This window comes from Babylonia areolata, chromosome 11 (assembly GCF_041734735.1).
Source record: "Babylonia areolata isolate BAREFJ2019XMU chromosome 11, ASM4173473v1, whole genome shotgun sequence".
Taxonomy (NCBI): Eukaryota; Metazoa; Mollusca; class Gastropoda; order Neogastropoda; family Buccinidae; genus Babylonia; species Babylonia areolata.
In genome coordinates this window covers 43,612,249-43,627,147 of record NC_134886.1, presented here as the reverse complement: position 1 = coordinate 43,627,147, position 14,899 = coordinate 43,612,249, and the positions used below count along the sequence as shown (strand labels likewise).

Here is a 14,899-nt window from a genome sequence, read left to right as displayed (position 1 = left end):
ATGATGATATTAGACTGAAAATAAATTATATCATTATTGTTATTATTATCATTATTATTTTTATTAGTATTATTATCATGATTATTGTTATCATTCTTATTACTTAGAAATCATCATTTCTGAAAATCAATGGCAGGGGAGCTGAGCACCCGATGTGGTTGGATGCATCAATGGCAGGGGAGCTGAGCACCCGATGTGGTTGGATGCATCAATGGCAGGGGAGCTGAGCACCCGATGTGGTTGGATGCATCAATGGCAGGGGAGCTGAGCACCCGATGTGGTTGGATGCATCAATGGCAGGGGAGCTGAGCACCCGATGTGGTTGGATGCATCAATGGCAGGGGAGCTGAGCACCCGATGTGGTTGGATGCATCAATGGCAGGGGAGCTGAGCACCCGATGTGGTTGGATGCCGGAGCAGTAGCTGCCCAGATTGATCCCAGACAAGCCTGGAAAGAAAGTACCACAGGGGGTAAACTTCAACCAGCAATGACTGACCTCCCCTAGAACTTTGCATCTCTCTCTCTCTCTCTCTCTGACTGACTGCGGAGTGTCCACCAAGAAGTTCCTCCTCACACGTCTCAGTGTCTACTTTTATCCTCCTGCAGAGTGTGTACCGCTATAGGTATCACGTGACCCCTCGTGAGGGGGGTGGGGGATGGGGGGGGGCGTATCATTCCATCTCACGACATTCGGTCTCCCAGTCAACTGTTAAACGGCCCAGTTAGGGGATAAGCACGTCCATCCTTCAATGACTTTCTGCTTCCAAAGATTTTACCTAGGCTTCGGGCCGTGGGGTCTCACCTGCCGCTTCGCCACTGAGCCATCTCCGCGATTCGGAAAAATCTACTCATCCTGTCCTCTTAATTAAGTTCAATTCCTCGATAAAGTGTGCACATATTTCTGATATCCATTCACCATAGCTACAGCCTGCCTCTTAATTAACAAGGCTTGAATCAAACCTAAAGGAAATTTTAGGGTTAAATAGTCTTCTTTTCCCTTGACAGTGTGTGTTTGTGTGTGTGTGTGTGTGTGTGTGTGTGTGTGTGTGTGTGTGTGTGTGTGCTCACGTATGAATGCGAGCGTGTTTTGTATTTGTTGTGTTTGTATGTGTGAGTGCGTGTGTGTATGTATGTATGTATGTATGTATGTATGTATGCATGCTTGTATTTATGTGCATGTGTGCGTGCGTGCGTGTGTGTGTGTGTGTGTGTGTGTGTGTGTGTGTGTGTGCGAGCGTGTGTGTGTGGTGTGCATGTGTGTGCGTTCGCATTTGCGCTCATGTACATGTGTGTGTGTGTGTGTGTGTGTGTGTGTGTGTGCGCGCACGCGTGTGTGTGTGTCGCGTGCATGTGCGTATGTGTATGTGTACATTCGCATTCACGCTCATGTACATGTACATGTGTGTGTGTGTGTGTGTGTGTGTGTGTGCGTGTGTGTGTGTGTGTGTGTGTGTGTGTGTGTGTGTGTGTGTGTGCCTTGTGGTTTTGTGTGTTTCGATTAATCGTTCCATCAGAACTTTATAATTAGTATTCGTTTCATCATCAGTTCATTGAAATCTACGGACACACACACGCGCGCGCGCACGCGGGCGCACAAACACAACACACACAACCACGGCACAAACACAGTACACACACACGCTCGCGCACGAATGGGAGAGAGAGGAGGGGGGGCGGGAGAGAGACTGACAGACAGACAGACAGACTGATAGACATAAGAACGGACAGTCAGGCGTAGGCCTAATGAGGGAGAGGTTGGTGTGAAGAGAGAGAGGGAGGGAAAGAGAGAAGGGGGAGTGTGAGTGGGTGGATTCCGCAAAAGCAATGTGCCAAAGGTCAGTTAAAACCTTACGCATTACAGCTCTGAACATAACACAGAGACACGTAACACAGAGACACGTAACACAGAGACACATAACACAGAGACACGTAACAGACTCTTCCACACCACAGTCGTTTCTCGACTACGCGAAGCGCATATGGAATGACTGAGGTCTGGAGTTTGTACATCTCTGACACAAAAAGCATGCTTCTCTCAAGGACTCTGCACGGAGGGAAAGTTGAAGAATCATCTATCACCACACAGGTTGTGTCTGGATCAACTCCCTCCCTACATTTACTTCAGGATGATAACGTGACCGTTCCTGCGGACTGCAAGGTGTTGGATGAAACTTCTGGGGGTTTCGTCCCCTGGGATAACCCAGACAATCTCATCAGTCAGGAAACAGAACAGGTTGTGGGCACCGCAGTTCGTGCTGTATGCCTGCCCGTTCTCTACCTCATCTCTGTTCCTTGCAACATCCTCAACATGCTAGTGTTCTGGAGGCAAGGCCTCAAAGAACGAGTCAACCTATGTCTTTTCTGCCTGTCTCTTGTAGACTTTCTTTACGTGCTCGATAGATTTTTTGTAAACCTGGACAGACTGCTCCCACCGTTTGGTACGGCGATAGGTCCTGTCTTTGAGTTCATTGTCGATCATAAACTGATAGGCTTCCGGGTTTTCACGTGGCTGTCCGGGTTCACTTCCATGCTGATAGCTTGTGAGAGATGTCTGTGTGTGGTCAGTCCTCTTCGCTCTCAGACCATGTTGAAAACTCGGACGACAGGCGTTTTGCTGGTGGCGGTCACTACGTTGATCATGACCGGGTCTTTTATGATAGGACTGAGGTGGAGCCTGGTGTGCGTGTTCAGTCCTTCAACAAACACCACGTCCACGGTCGTTTTCACCAGTGACTTCTATGCACGGAACAGAAACCACATGGACGTCTTGACCTTCTTTCTGGCCACTCTCCAACCTTTCACCTACGTCATGGTTGTCTTGGCAACAACGATCGTGACGTCGGTGAAGCTGAATAGAATGGTGGCATGGCGAGAGAAAACGTCATCGTGTGTGTTGTCGTCACGGGAGGTGGCGCTGACCCGCACGCTCATCGCTGTTTCTGTTCTCTATCTCATCTGTTCCGTTCCGATGATCGCTATAGGGATGGGCGTCCTGTTTGTGCCGGACATGAGTTTTAGCGGACGCTATTACAACTTCTCTAACCTTCTGCTCAGCGTGCTGGAACTGGCTTCGGTCATCAACGCCACTTTTAACTTCTTTGTTTACTGTTTTCTGGGCTCCAGGTTCAGGGAAGCTCTGGGTCAGGTGTTACGGTGCTGACCACTCAATACAGTGGGCAGGTCATCAGGTGACTGACCTGGGAGTCACAGTGCACGTTCACTTTACATTCAGGTTCAGGGGGATAGGCCTTTTTTCCGCTGTGGAAAACCAAAATCAACAACTGAACAAAAGATAACTTGGGTTGTCCTATGTTAGCGTCCTTACTGAAAACTTGTCATTGCAAAACATGCGTGTTTATAGATATACGTGAATGTTTCTACTTTGGCCAAGGTTATTTTGAGGAAGTGTTCTATGCGTTGCTCGCACTGACTGCAAATGCTATATATCAGCATTTTGTAGGCCTGTTGTTTCTCTATGTAGCGCCTGTGATACATGAAAGCAGCCTTTGGTGATTTTTCGGACTTTGCTGGTTCATGTCTATGATACTTGTTTGCACAAGAAACCTAACGCACCACTTTCCACCAAATAATTGTACTTTTTCTTGACACCGCGACATTAAGAACTGTAGCACACACAAAAGCGTCAATACTGAAACAAAGACGTTTGCTGCGCCATTCAAAAGTTCAAACAGTGCCCATCAATATGAACCATCGCTGTTGTTGGTAAACTGATCTATATTTCAATCAGTGCTAGGTGCTGCACAAGTCAAATGCCAATTGCGCGTTAACCCTTTCACCGCCAAGCTCGCATTTATGCACAGGCGTGGTAGAGGACCCATGTCACTGAAAGGTGACCATTCATTGGTCTGTTATCCATGAACCTACTGCTCTTAATGTTCGGTGGTAGGGCAGGCCATATTTTCTACACATCGCAGGGGGGACCCCCAACTATTCTTAGCCATTGTCTTTTCTGTGTTTATACCACAAGGGAATTCTGTGCTCTAAATTCACTGGCGGTGAAAGGGTTAATTAGATATTCTAAGGTCGAGTTTAGGTCATTTTGCTTCATTTCTATACATATGAATATATGTGTATATATATATATATATATATAAAGGTATATATATGTGTGTGTGTGTGTGTGTGTATGTGCGTGAGTGCGTGCGTGTGTGTGTGTGTGTGTGCTCTCTATTCGCTGATGAATGGATGCCTTGTCTATTTGATATAGTAGTAGTTAACTCGATGCTTTCAAAGAAAAGAACAGAGCACTATCGACATGTGATCAGCGCTATGCCAGTGACTCAGTCTACAAACAAACCTGTTTGCTGCAGTCAGTATATCATTAATGAGTTCTTCTATGGATCAGAAAGCCACAAGTATAAGTTGTACAACTTTCTTTCAATTAGTGCAGCTAAAGTTTACCTGGATTCAACCTATATCATGGAATCAATATTTTTCCGCTCTGCATCTTGTTCAGAGTGTTTTAAATACATCTCACAGATCAATGTCACACAACGTTTCACTTTGTTTTACATTGATTGAAAATGTCGCCGTACTTTGCTCTTTCATTCGGTACATTCGTAGAAATCTGCTCCAGAGAAGTGTGAGGAAATACAGGTTTGGCTGCTTTCGTTATGAGGATCAGTGTCAATGATGTAGTCTTGTACTGTCTTCGTGGTCCAGCTGCCTGTTTAAAACTAGGACGTGCATGGGGCTAGCGAGTGCACACTCTGTGACATAATGTACCTCATTAAGTTGTCTCTTCCCATCCATCAGGCTATCATCTAATTCATTACGGACTGACTATTGTTCTGAAGTGCATATGCTTTAGTAACCTGACAATTAAGCATATCTTTTTTATATGATTTTTTTGTTTTTTGTTGTTGTTGTTTTTTTGTTGTTGTTGTTGTTTTTACTGTGGTTTGATGAAGCCTTAACTGCACCAGAGTGTGTCTTCACAAGTGACTGAGAACGTTGATGTTTTTGACTTTTTGCATTCATTATCAGTTGTTACGCTTGTTAGATTAACGGCTTCTCTTTTGCGTAGTCCTTTAAGTGATGTCCTGTGAATCCATTTAGATTTTTTTTTTTTTATCCAATTTCACCCGCCACCCCTCCCTCATGTTCCCGGTTCCCCCCAACTCACCATTCATCCACATCCCCCTCCTCTTCGGAACGATAATACTCAAAAGAATTTTTAATTGCCCTTAAGATTTTTTGAATGCCCAAGACACACCAGAATAATATGATTTAAATAGCGTTCTCACTGCGAATCCCGCAATCGATTTATAGCCCTTAAAAAGCATGTTTAAATGTTAAATTTTAGAACGTCAGTTTATGAGCCACGATAGTGCAATGGGTAAGACAGTTTCTTCTCACCCGAAGACGTGGGGTTCGAATCTGTCGTCAGGACTTTTTTTTCTTTCTTTTTTTTTTTCTTTTCTTTTTTTTTCTTTATCCCGAAGCTTTATAATAACAAATACAGAATACATTTCAACGATTAGATTTTTTTTTAAGTGCATTCCAAGTGAGTCTTGAAGGCCTTGCCTCTCTTGTTCTACAATTTCATTATCCTATAGGTCGACTGGCTTCTATCCCATCAGGCAAAAAGACAATAACGTCAGTTGTTATTATGTGGAGAAGCTAGCGTGATTTTCTTTTTTCTTTTTTCTTTTTTTTTCTTTTTTTTCCTCTTTGCTGTGTGGACTGTAGTAAATGCGACCCACTAAAACCTTTTCTCAGTGTATTAATGCTTGCAAAGGCACAGCTTGTGTGTGTGTGTGCGTGTGTGTGTGTGTGTGTGTGTGGCGCGCGCGCGCGCGCGCGTGTGTATGTGTGTGTCCTCACTCTCTTCGTTTTAATTTTTCATGTTCTTACAGTTTCAATATCCTGTATGATCACAATTTTGAAGTCTGAACTCATCAACGTGTGTAAAATGAGAAAAAACAAAAGGGGAAAAGGGTTGACAAAAAGGAGTAAAGTCAAGCAAACAAACAAAAGCAAAACAAAACAAAACAAAAAACACAGCCCGACAGAGTAAGTCAAATTAATGTTTATCATTTTTTATTCGCTGAAGAAGAAAAGATCGTTGCAAGGAAAGGCATCATGAGTCAGATGCACAGCCAGATGATGAAGAAGAGAAGATCGTTGCAGAGAGAGGACGGCATGCAGCTTCGGTCATCGCGGGTCAGATGCACAGTCAGATGATCTACATTGAAAGCATCTGGCCCGCGGTCCCTTGGCTGCCTAGAGAGATAGCCACTGAGTCTGATTGACTTTAGCTCAGCTGGTGTCTACAGACACGTCGATGACCACGTTCACGTTGATGTTTCGGATGACCCTTACCTTTAACTTCACCTTTACCCTCATCTTCACCTTCACCTCACCCCTCACCCCTCAGCCTCACCCTCTTCTTCACCTTTACCCTCATCTTCACCTTCACCTCACCCCCTCGACCTCACCCTCGTCTTCACCTTCACCCTCATCTTCACCTTCACCTTCATCCTCATCCCCTCAACCTCACCCTCGTCTTCACCTTTACCCTCATCTTCACCTTCACCTTCACCTCATCCCCTCAACCTCACCCTCGTCTTCACCTTCACCCTCATCTTCACCTTCACCTTCATCCTCATCCCCTCAACCTCACCTTCGTCTTCACCTTTACCCTCATCTTCACTCTTCACCTTCACCTCATCCCCTCGACCTCACCCTCGTCTTCACCTTTACCCTCATCTTCACCTTCACCTTCATCCTCATCCCCTCAACCTCACCCTCATCTTTACGCTCACCCTCACCTTCACCACCACCACTACTCCTTACTCCGCACACACACACACACACATGTTTTGCCACTAAGACACTGGAGAGAGTGATCCAAAAGCTTCAAGTTGTGGATGCTGCTGCTCTGCTAGCGCACACTAAAAGGACTTAATTTGACAGCAAATCACAACCAGTTCTGCAAAGGCTCTTGACACACACTACACACAAACCACATACACATACACACACGCGCGCGCGTATGTATACACTCCCTCACCTTTACGCACCGCCTTACTCCGCAAGCCCCAACACACACACACACACATACACACACACACACACACACACACACACACACACACACACACACACACACACATGCACACACGTACGCACACACTCCATTCATTCACCCACATCCATCCCCTAAACTCCAACTCCCCACGACCATACACACCCGCGCGCGCTCGCGCCACGACCGTCAGTTGACCCGAGCTCCTGTATGATGTATAAATATATATATCTGTGGCCTCGCCACACACCTGTATGATGTATAAATATATACCTGTGGCCTCACCACACACCTGTATGATGTATAAATATATACCTGTGGCCTCACCACACACCTGTATGATGTATAAATATGTACCTGTGGCCTCACCACACACCTGTATGATGTATAAATATGTACCTGTGGCCTCACCACACACCTGTATGATGTATAAATATATACCTGTGGCCTCACCACACACCTGTATGATGTATAAATATGTACCTGTGGCCTCACCACACACCTGTATGATGTATAAATATGTACCTGTGGCCTCGCCACACACTTGAAGTGTGTGTTCTTGTGATTCATACGTTCCTGTCCTCAGCTGACAGTTCTTTCGTTCTGAAGTCCTGTCACCACCGCGTCATTCTTCGCCCTGTTTGTTGGTCCTTTGGTCCGAACTCTGACTGTCTCTCTCTGTCTCTGTCTCTGTCTCTCTCTCTCTCTCTCTCTCTCTCTCTCTCTCTCTCTCTCTCTAACTCTCTGTCATGCGTGCTCGTTGTTGTTGTTTTGGGGGGGGGTTTCCTCTGTTTTCTAATATGTGTGCGTGTGGGGTTGAGGGTCGGGGGCGAAGCGCGCGGGGTCTGCTCTTGCTGCAGTGCTGGTGATGGTTTTGGTTTTACTTATGAACAAAGAACTGCACACACACACACACACACACACACAAAAATCTTTGTGAATATTACATTAAGCTTGTGGAAAATCCAGAAGAAAAACAACAACAATATACTGCTTCAATATTTCAAGTGACTCTTTTTTCTTGTTGTTTTTTGTTGTTGTTGTTTTTTGGGGGGTTTGTTTTTGTTTGTTTTTTTGTCGGAACACTTTATTGCTACGCGTGTACTGTTGTGACAAACAAGACGGACGACCTTTTCTTGAAAAAACACACTGAGAGTAGAACAAGAAAGTAGATTAAAGCGTGTGTGTGTGTGTGTGTGTGTGTGTGTGTGTGTGTTTGCGAACATGCGCGTTCATAAAGCGAGAAGCATACACAGTCAGACATACAAAGAATCACGAAGAAAAGGAGATAGCGAGATACAGAGAAATAGAGATATGATATATAATATTATGAAGGATTACATGTATACCTGTATATGTTGCGGACTGAGCAATGATAATAATTATGCTCCATGCCTCCTGACATGAACATGTCAAGAAAGTCGTAGGTCTTGAGCGTGAGACGGAGAGAGTGGTGTGTGGGGGGGGGGGAGGGGGGGGGGGGGGGGGGGGGGGCGGGGGCTGCGGGGGGGAGAGAGTTGGGGGTCGTGGGGGGAAGTTGGAGGGGGCGGGGAAGAGAGGTGTCTAGACTGGCGGTGTCACCCTGTTCTTCATGCCACATACATTATACACACGCTGCGTTCGTGGTATACTGTCCGTCAGCGTCACTTCCTGACAAGGCTCCCGACTGGCTCACCAGTACGCCAAGAGGAACACCGTCTTGGTAAACTGTCCTCAGACGATCGTCAAGAAAACTTGCAGCTGTTGTGGATACCCACTGGTTTTTTGGACGTCTGTAAAAAAAAATTTTTTTAATATTAAAAAAAAGATTGCAGGTGGGTGTTGTTTTAATTGTTGTTGTTTTTGTTTGTTTCTTGTTTGTTTGTTTATTCGTTTTATTTCGTATTCGTTGAGTTCTGTGTGATTGTTTTAATATGAGTTGCGGTCTTAGATTCTGTGGGTCTTGGCCGAACTATTCAAGCAGCAGATTTTTACTCTCTTTTTTTTCTTTTTCTTTTTCGTTGATTAGTGGACAATGAACATGGTTGTCATTGCCTTCTAGCACAGTAGTAGTGATAACATGAATGCATGCGTTCTGCGTGCCGAATTTTTTTTCTAGCTAATTGGTATAAATTATTTTGGAATTTTCTTTATGCATGGATATATATATATATATATATATATATATATATATATATATATGTGTGTGTGTGTGTGTGTGTGTGTGTGTGTGTGTGTGTGTGTGTGTGTGTGTGTGTGTGTGTGTGTGGAGAGAGAGAGAGAGAGGGAGAGAACAAGAACAAGTACAAAAACTTTAATCTCCAGGCCTCCGGCCCCTAGAAAGAGGTCAAAAGTACACAATATTGTGATCACGCAGCGACAGACAGAGACAGAGAGAGATTTTTGTTTCAAGTTTGTTGATTCAAGTTTGTCGAGGAGAAATGTCGATTTCTAATTAATAATAACAATCATCATTATGATAGAAATGATAATAATCCAAATAAAAATGATAATAATATCATTTATTTTCAGTCTAATATCATCATCTTAGATGAACAGACTATAAATAAACTAAACGACAATTGTCGATGAGAATGAAACTGTGCCACTAGTTTGGAAAAAAAGATATTATTTTGTTTCTTTAAACTACTCTCATTTGTTGATTATACCCTTAATTGTTTAGCTCAGTAAATATCACTCGTGAAAAGCAAATGATTTGGTCGGCATTTCCATCACGTTTCTAATAAATGAGTCGTGTCTAATGAGCGAAATGTGATTAAAACAGGGTATCAGGAGTGACTGGTGGTGGTAGTTTCGTTGTTGTAAAGCGTATGTATGTGTGCGTGTGCGTATGTGCGTGCGTGCGCGCGTGTGTATGTGTGTGAGTGTGCGTGTATGTGTGTTTGTGCGTGCGTGCGCGCGTGCGTGTGCTTGTGTGTGTGTGTTTGTGTGTGTATGAGCGCCTTACTGAAGCCCAACTGAATGACACATGAAACGAACGCTGAACTTCAAGAAAAGTAGATCTCAGTCGGCTGAACCCAGCATCTCCTCCAGAGCATACATAAGTCAATCAGTGAATCAGCCAGCAACTCCTCCAGAGCATACATAAGTCAATCAGTGAATCAGCCAGCATCTCCTCCAGAGCATACATAAGTCAATTAGTGAATCAGCCAGCAACTCCTCCAGAGCATACATAAGTCAATCAGTGAATCAGCCAGCATCTCCTCCAGAGCATACATAAGTCAATCAGTGAATCAGCCAGCATCTCCTCCAGAGCATACATAAGTCAATCAGTGAATCAGCCAGCATCTCCTCCAGAGCATACATAAGTCAATCAGTGAATCAGCCAGCAACTCCTCCAGAGCATACATAAGTCAATCAGTGAATCAGCCAGCATCTCCTCCAGAGCATACATAAGTCAATCAGTGAATCAGCCAGCATCTCCTCCAGAGCACGCACGGGGAGCGGGGATGAGCGGAACAGAGATGTCGGACACCCCAGGGAACACCGCCCACCCTGAACCCTCCACCTGGTTGATGTTCCAGTCCGAGATGGAGACACTGACTCCTGTGGATACCCAAGTCACAGGTACGGGTGGCTGACTTACAGACGGGTATGTGTTGATCCCTTTTAGTTTACCTTGCGTCACCTCCGCACTGAAAACCTGTGGAGGATACCCAAGTCACATGTACAGGTAGATGACTGACAGGCAGGTGTGAGCTCTGTGGATACCCGTGTCTCGGGAACGGGTGGCTGACTTACAGACGGGTATGTGTTGATCCCTTTTAGTTTACCTTGTGTCACATCCTGTGGATACCCCTATCACAGGTACGGGTGGATGAGTGGTAGGCAGGTGTGTGCGTTGATTACCTTTACTTACCTCGTGTCAAATCAAGGTGTGTGACTGTTGGGTGATTGACTGAAAATAGGTGGGCTGTGATGTGCATGGCTAGTTGGCTGGATGTTGGATGGTTACTGTTGTTTTTATATGTTGTGGTGATGGTGATAGTGACCCGGTTTCTGGATGGCAATTAACATGGAAACAATAGCATTAGAAGTATTTCAGAATGACAAACACGATGATCACGATGATTTCAAAGAGGACTTCAGAATAGCAACCGGCGTGACAGGACATGACAATACAGCTTTAGAAAGTGTCAAAAAGTACATAGTGTTGGAACAACATAGTAGGATTTCGGAATGACATACAATGTCATGCAATAATGATGTACCGTGTACTACAATAACCTTAATTGGAATTCAGAATGATATGCTGTGTACTACAATAACCGTGATAGGATTTCAGAATGATATGTTGTGTGCTACAACTGCCTTAATAGGTCAGAATGGTATACACAATGCGGCACAATAACCATTGTAGGATTTCAGTATTATACACCGTGCACTACAATAACCTTAGAAGGATTTCAGAAGCACATGCCTATACCCTGTGTACTGCAGCAGCCATTGTAGGATTTCAGAATTGAGACACTTCAAGTATACTTCAACAGCCCTCAGTAGGATGTCAAAAAGGTAGTAATTATAATAATAAGAAGAAGAAGAAGTAGAAAATGTAGGCTTATATAGGGCAGTACCCCCATCTCACATTGGGCTTACCACTCTTTACAATAAAATATACTAATTCAAGATTAGACGACGTAAAATATGTACTAAGTCAATACAGTCTCACATGACATTGGCTAAAATATACTTATAAATCTAAAACTAAGTGACATGAAAATATGTAAACCAACACAGGCACCGTCACAGTCTCAAATCACAGAGGCCCAAGTCACAGCAAAACAAAGCACATCACGTTCAGATTGACCACAGTCAAAAATAAACATCAAGAAACCAGGCACCACACGCATTTAAAAAATCATCACAAATGTATACAAGTCAACACAAAGAGCACATCCAGCAGTAAGATCACAGCAAGCAATTGCAGACGGGAAAAGTGAGAAAAGTGCAGTTTGAAAAGATATTTTTGGGGTACGCAACGTGAGGACTGAAAAACACAGCATCACAAGACAAGACACACCGTGTGACAATGATAATACTGGCGTCACACGGCACATACCAGAATGGCTGAATGGTACTCTATCGCATGACAGCATCACAAGACAGACAGACAGACCAGTACAGACTGACACACCGAGTGGCAATAATAATGCTGGCGTCACAGGGCAGATTCCAGAATGGCTGAATGGTACTCTTTAGCAAGACAGCATCAGAAGACCAGACAAACAGACCAGTAGACTGACACACCATGTGGCAATGATAATGCTGGCGTCACACGGTTTATCCCAGAATGACTGAATGGTACTCTTTCGCAAGACAGCATCAGAAGACCAGTAGACTGACACACCGTGTGGCAATGATAATGCTGGCGTCACACGGTTTTATCCCAGAATGGGTGAGTGGCACTATCGCAAGACAGCATCACAAGACAGACAGACCAGTATAGACTGACACACCATGTGGCAATAATTATCATGCTGGCATCCCAGGGCAGATCCCACAATGGCTAAGTGGCACTCTCTATCGCAACGGCTGCGGGCTCTTCGACGAGGGCACAGCGGCGACCACGCACCTGTTCGAGGGCTACAGCGTGCTGCATCGCTACGACATCGGACAGGGCGGGGTGAAGTACACGTCTAGGGTGCTCCACAGGGAGGCCTGGCTCCGCGCCGTGAAGGCTCACCGGCTGGCTGTGGCCCCGGACGGTTCCACTAAGGAGTACGTTGACCCCTGTATGGCCACCTTCTCTGGGTAAGTGCAACACCCTGTGGTTTTTTTGGGGTTTTTTTATCGACCGCTGTTCTCTGGGTAAATACACCTGTGTTCTTTGTTTGTTTGTGTGTATGTGTGTGTGAGTGTGTGTGTTATGTGTGTGTGTGTGTGTGTGTGTGTGTGTGTGTGTGTGTGTGTGTGTGTGTGTGTGTGTGTGTTGGGGTGGGGGTATTGTTGGGTTTTTTGGGGGTTTTTTTGTTTGTTTTTGGTTGTGTGTTTTTTTTTGGGGGGGGGTTCCGTTTTATCTTTACCCCTGTTCTCTGGGTAAGTGCATATGTCTTTGTTGATCCTTGTTCTCTAGGAAAGTACACCTGTGGTTGTTGATCCCTGTCCTCTGGGTAAATATACCTGTGGTTGTTGATCCCTGTCCTCTGGGTAAATATACCTGTGGTTGTTGATCCCTGCTCTCTGGGTAAATATACCTGTGGTTGTTGATCCCTGTCCTCTGGGTAAATATACCTGTGGTTGTTGATCCCTGTCCTCTGGGTAAATATACCTGTGGTTGTTGATCCCTGTCCTCTGGGTAAATATACCTTTGGTTGTTGATCCCTGTCCTCTGGGTAAATATAACTGTGGTTGTTGATCCCTGTCCTCTGGGTAAATATACCTGTGGTTGTTGATCCCTGTCCTCTGGGTAAATATACCTGTGGTTGTTGATCCCTGTCCTCTGGGTAAATATACCTGTGGTTGTTGATCCCTGTCCTCTGGGTAAATATACCTGTGGTTGTTGATCCCTGCTCTCTGGTTAAATATACCTGTGGTTGTTGATCCCTGTCCTCTGGGTAAATATAACTGTGGTTGTTGATCCCTGCTCTCTGGGTAAATATATCTGTGGTTGTTGATCCCTGTCCTCTGGGTAAATATATCTGTGGTTGTTGATCCCTGCTCTCTGGGTAAATATATCTGTGGTTGTTGATCCCTGTCCTCTGGGTAAATATAACTGTGGTTGTTGATCCCTGTTCTCTGGGTACGTACACCCCATGTTTATTGACCGCTGTTCTCTGGGTAAATACACTTGTGCTTTTGTGTGTGGGGTTTTTGTTGGTTTTTTCCTCTTTTTTTTATTTTTACATCTGTTCTCTGGGGAAATACACCTGTGTTTGATGACCACTGTATGGCTACCTTCTTTGGGTAAGTCCACCGTATGTTTGTTGAACCATGTATGGCTACCTCCTCTGGGTAGGTACACCCTGTGTTTATCGACCCCTGTTCTCTGGGTAAGTACACCTGTGTTTGTTGACCCCTGTTCTCTGGGTAAGAACACCTGTTTTACACCTCTGTTCTCTGTGTAAGTCTCTGTTGATCCCTATTCTCAGGGTAAGTATACCTGTGTTTGTTGACCCATGTATGGTTACCCTTTAGGGGTACGTACACCATCTTTGTTGGCCCCTTTATGGTACGTTTTCTGGATACGAACGACCTTGTTTATTGTATACCTGTGTTTGTTGATCCCTGTATGGCTAACTTATCAAGGTAAGTACACCTGTAATTGTTAATCCCTGTATAGGTAACTTCTCTACGTAAGTACACCTGTGTTTGTTGATTACTGTATGGATAACTTCTCTAAGTAAGTACACCTGTGTTTGTTGATCCCTATATGGCTAACTTCTCTGAGTAAGTACACCTGAGTTTGTTGATCCCTGTATGGATAACTTCTCTAAGTAAGTACACCTGTGTTTGTTGATCCCTATATGGCTAACTTCTCTGAGTAAGTACACCTGAGTTTGTTGATCCCTGTATGGCTAACTTCTCAAGGTAAGTACACCTGTGTTTGTTGATCCCTGTATGGCTAACTTCTCAAGGTAAGTACACCTGTGTTTGTTGATCCCTGTATGGCTAACTTCTCAAGGTAAGTACACCTGTGTTTGTTGATCCCTGTATGGCTAACTTATCAAGGTAAGTACACCTGAGTTTCTTGATCACTGTATGGCTAACTTCTCAAGGTAAGTACACCTGTGTGGTTAGTTACTCCGGATAAACACGTGAATCGCGACTGATCCTTGCAAGGTTATGTTCTCTGGGTAGGCACGCCTTTGTTTATTCTGTACTGCTACTTCCTCTCGGTAAGTTCGCCT

The 14,899-nt window shown here is 44.6% G+C and overlaps 1 protein-coding gene across 1 annotated transcript in view; it reads left to right on the top strand.

Moving 5' to 3' along the window:
- The first annotated feature begins 8,754 nt into the window (after positions 1–8,754).
- LOC143287259 (retinal Mueller cells isomerohydrolase-like) overlaps positions 8,755–14,899 on the top strand; it is a 26,770-nt gene continuing 20,625 nt past the window's right edge. The window contains exons 1-3 of the mRNA XM_076595207.1: positions 8,755–8,866; positions 10,482–10,619; positions 12,542–12,803. Coding sequence (XP_076451322.1) covers positions 10,502–10,619; positions 12,542–12,803 — 380 coding nt within the window. The 5' untranslated portion in view covers positions 8,755–8,866; positions 10,482–10,501. The remainder of the gene's footprint in view (positions 8,867–10,481; positions 10,620–12,541; positions 12,804–14,899) is intronic.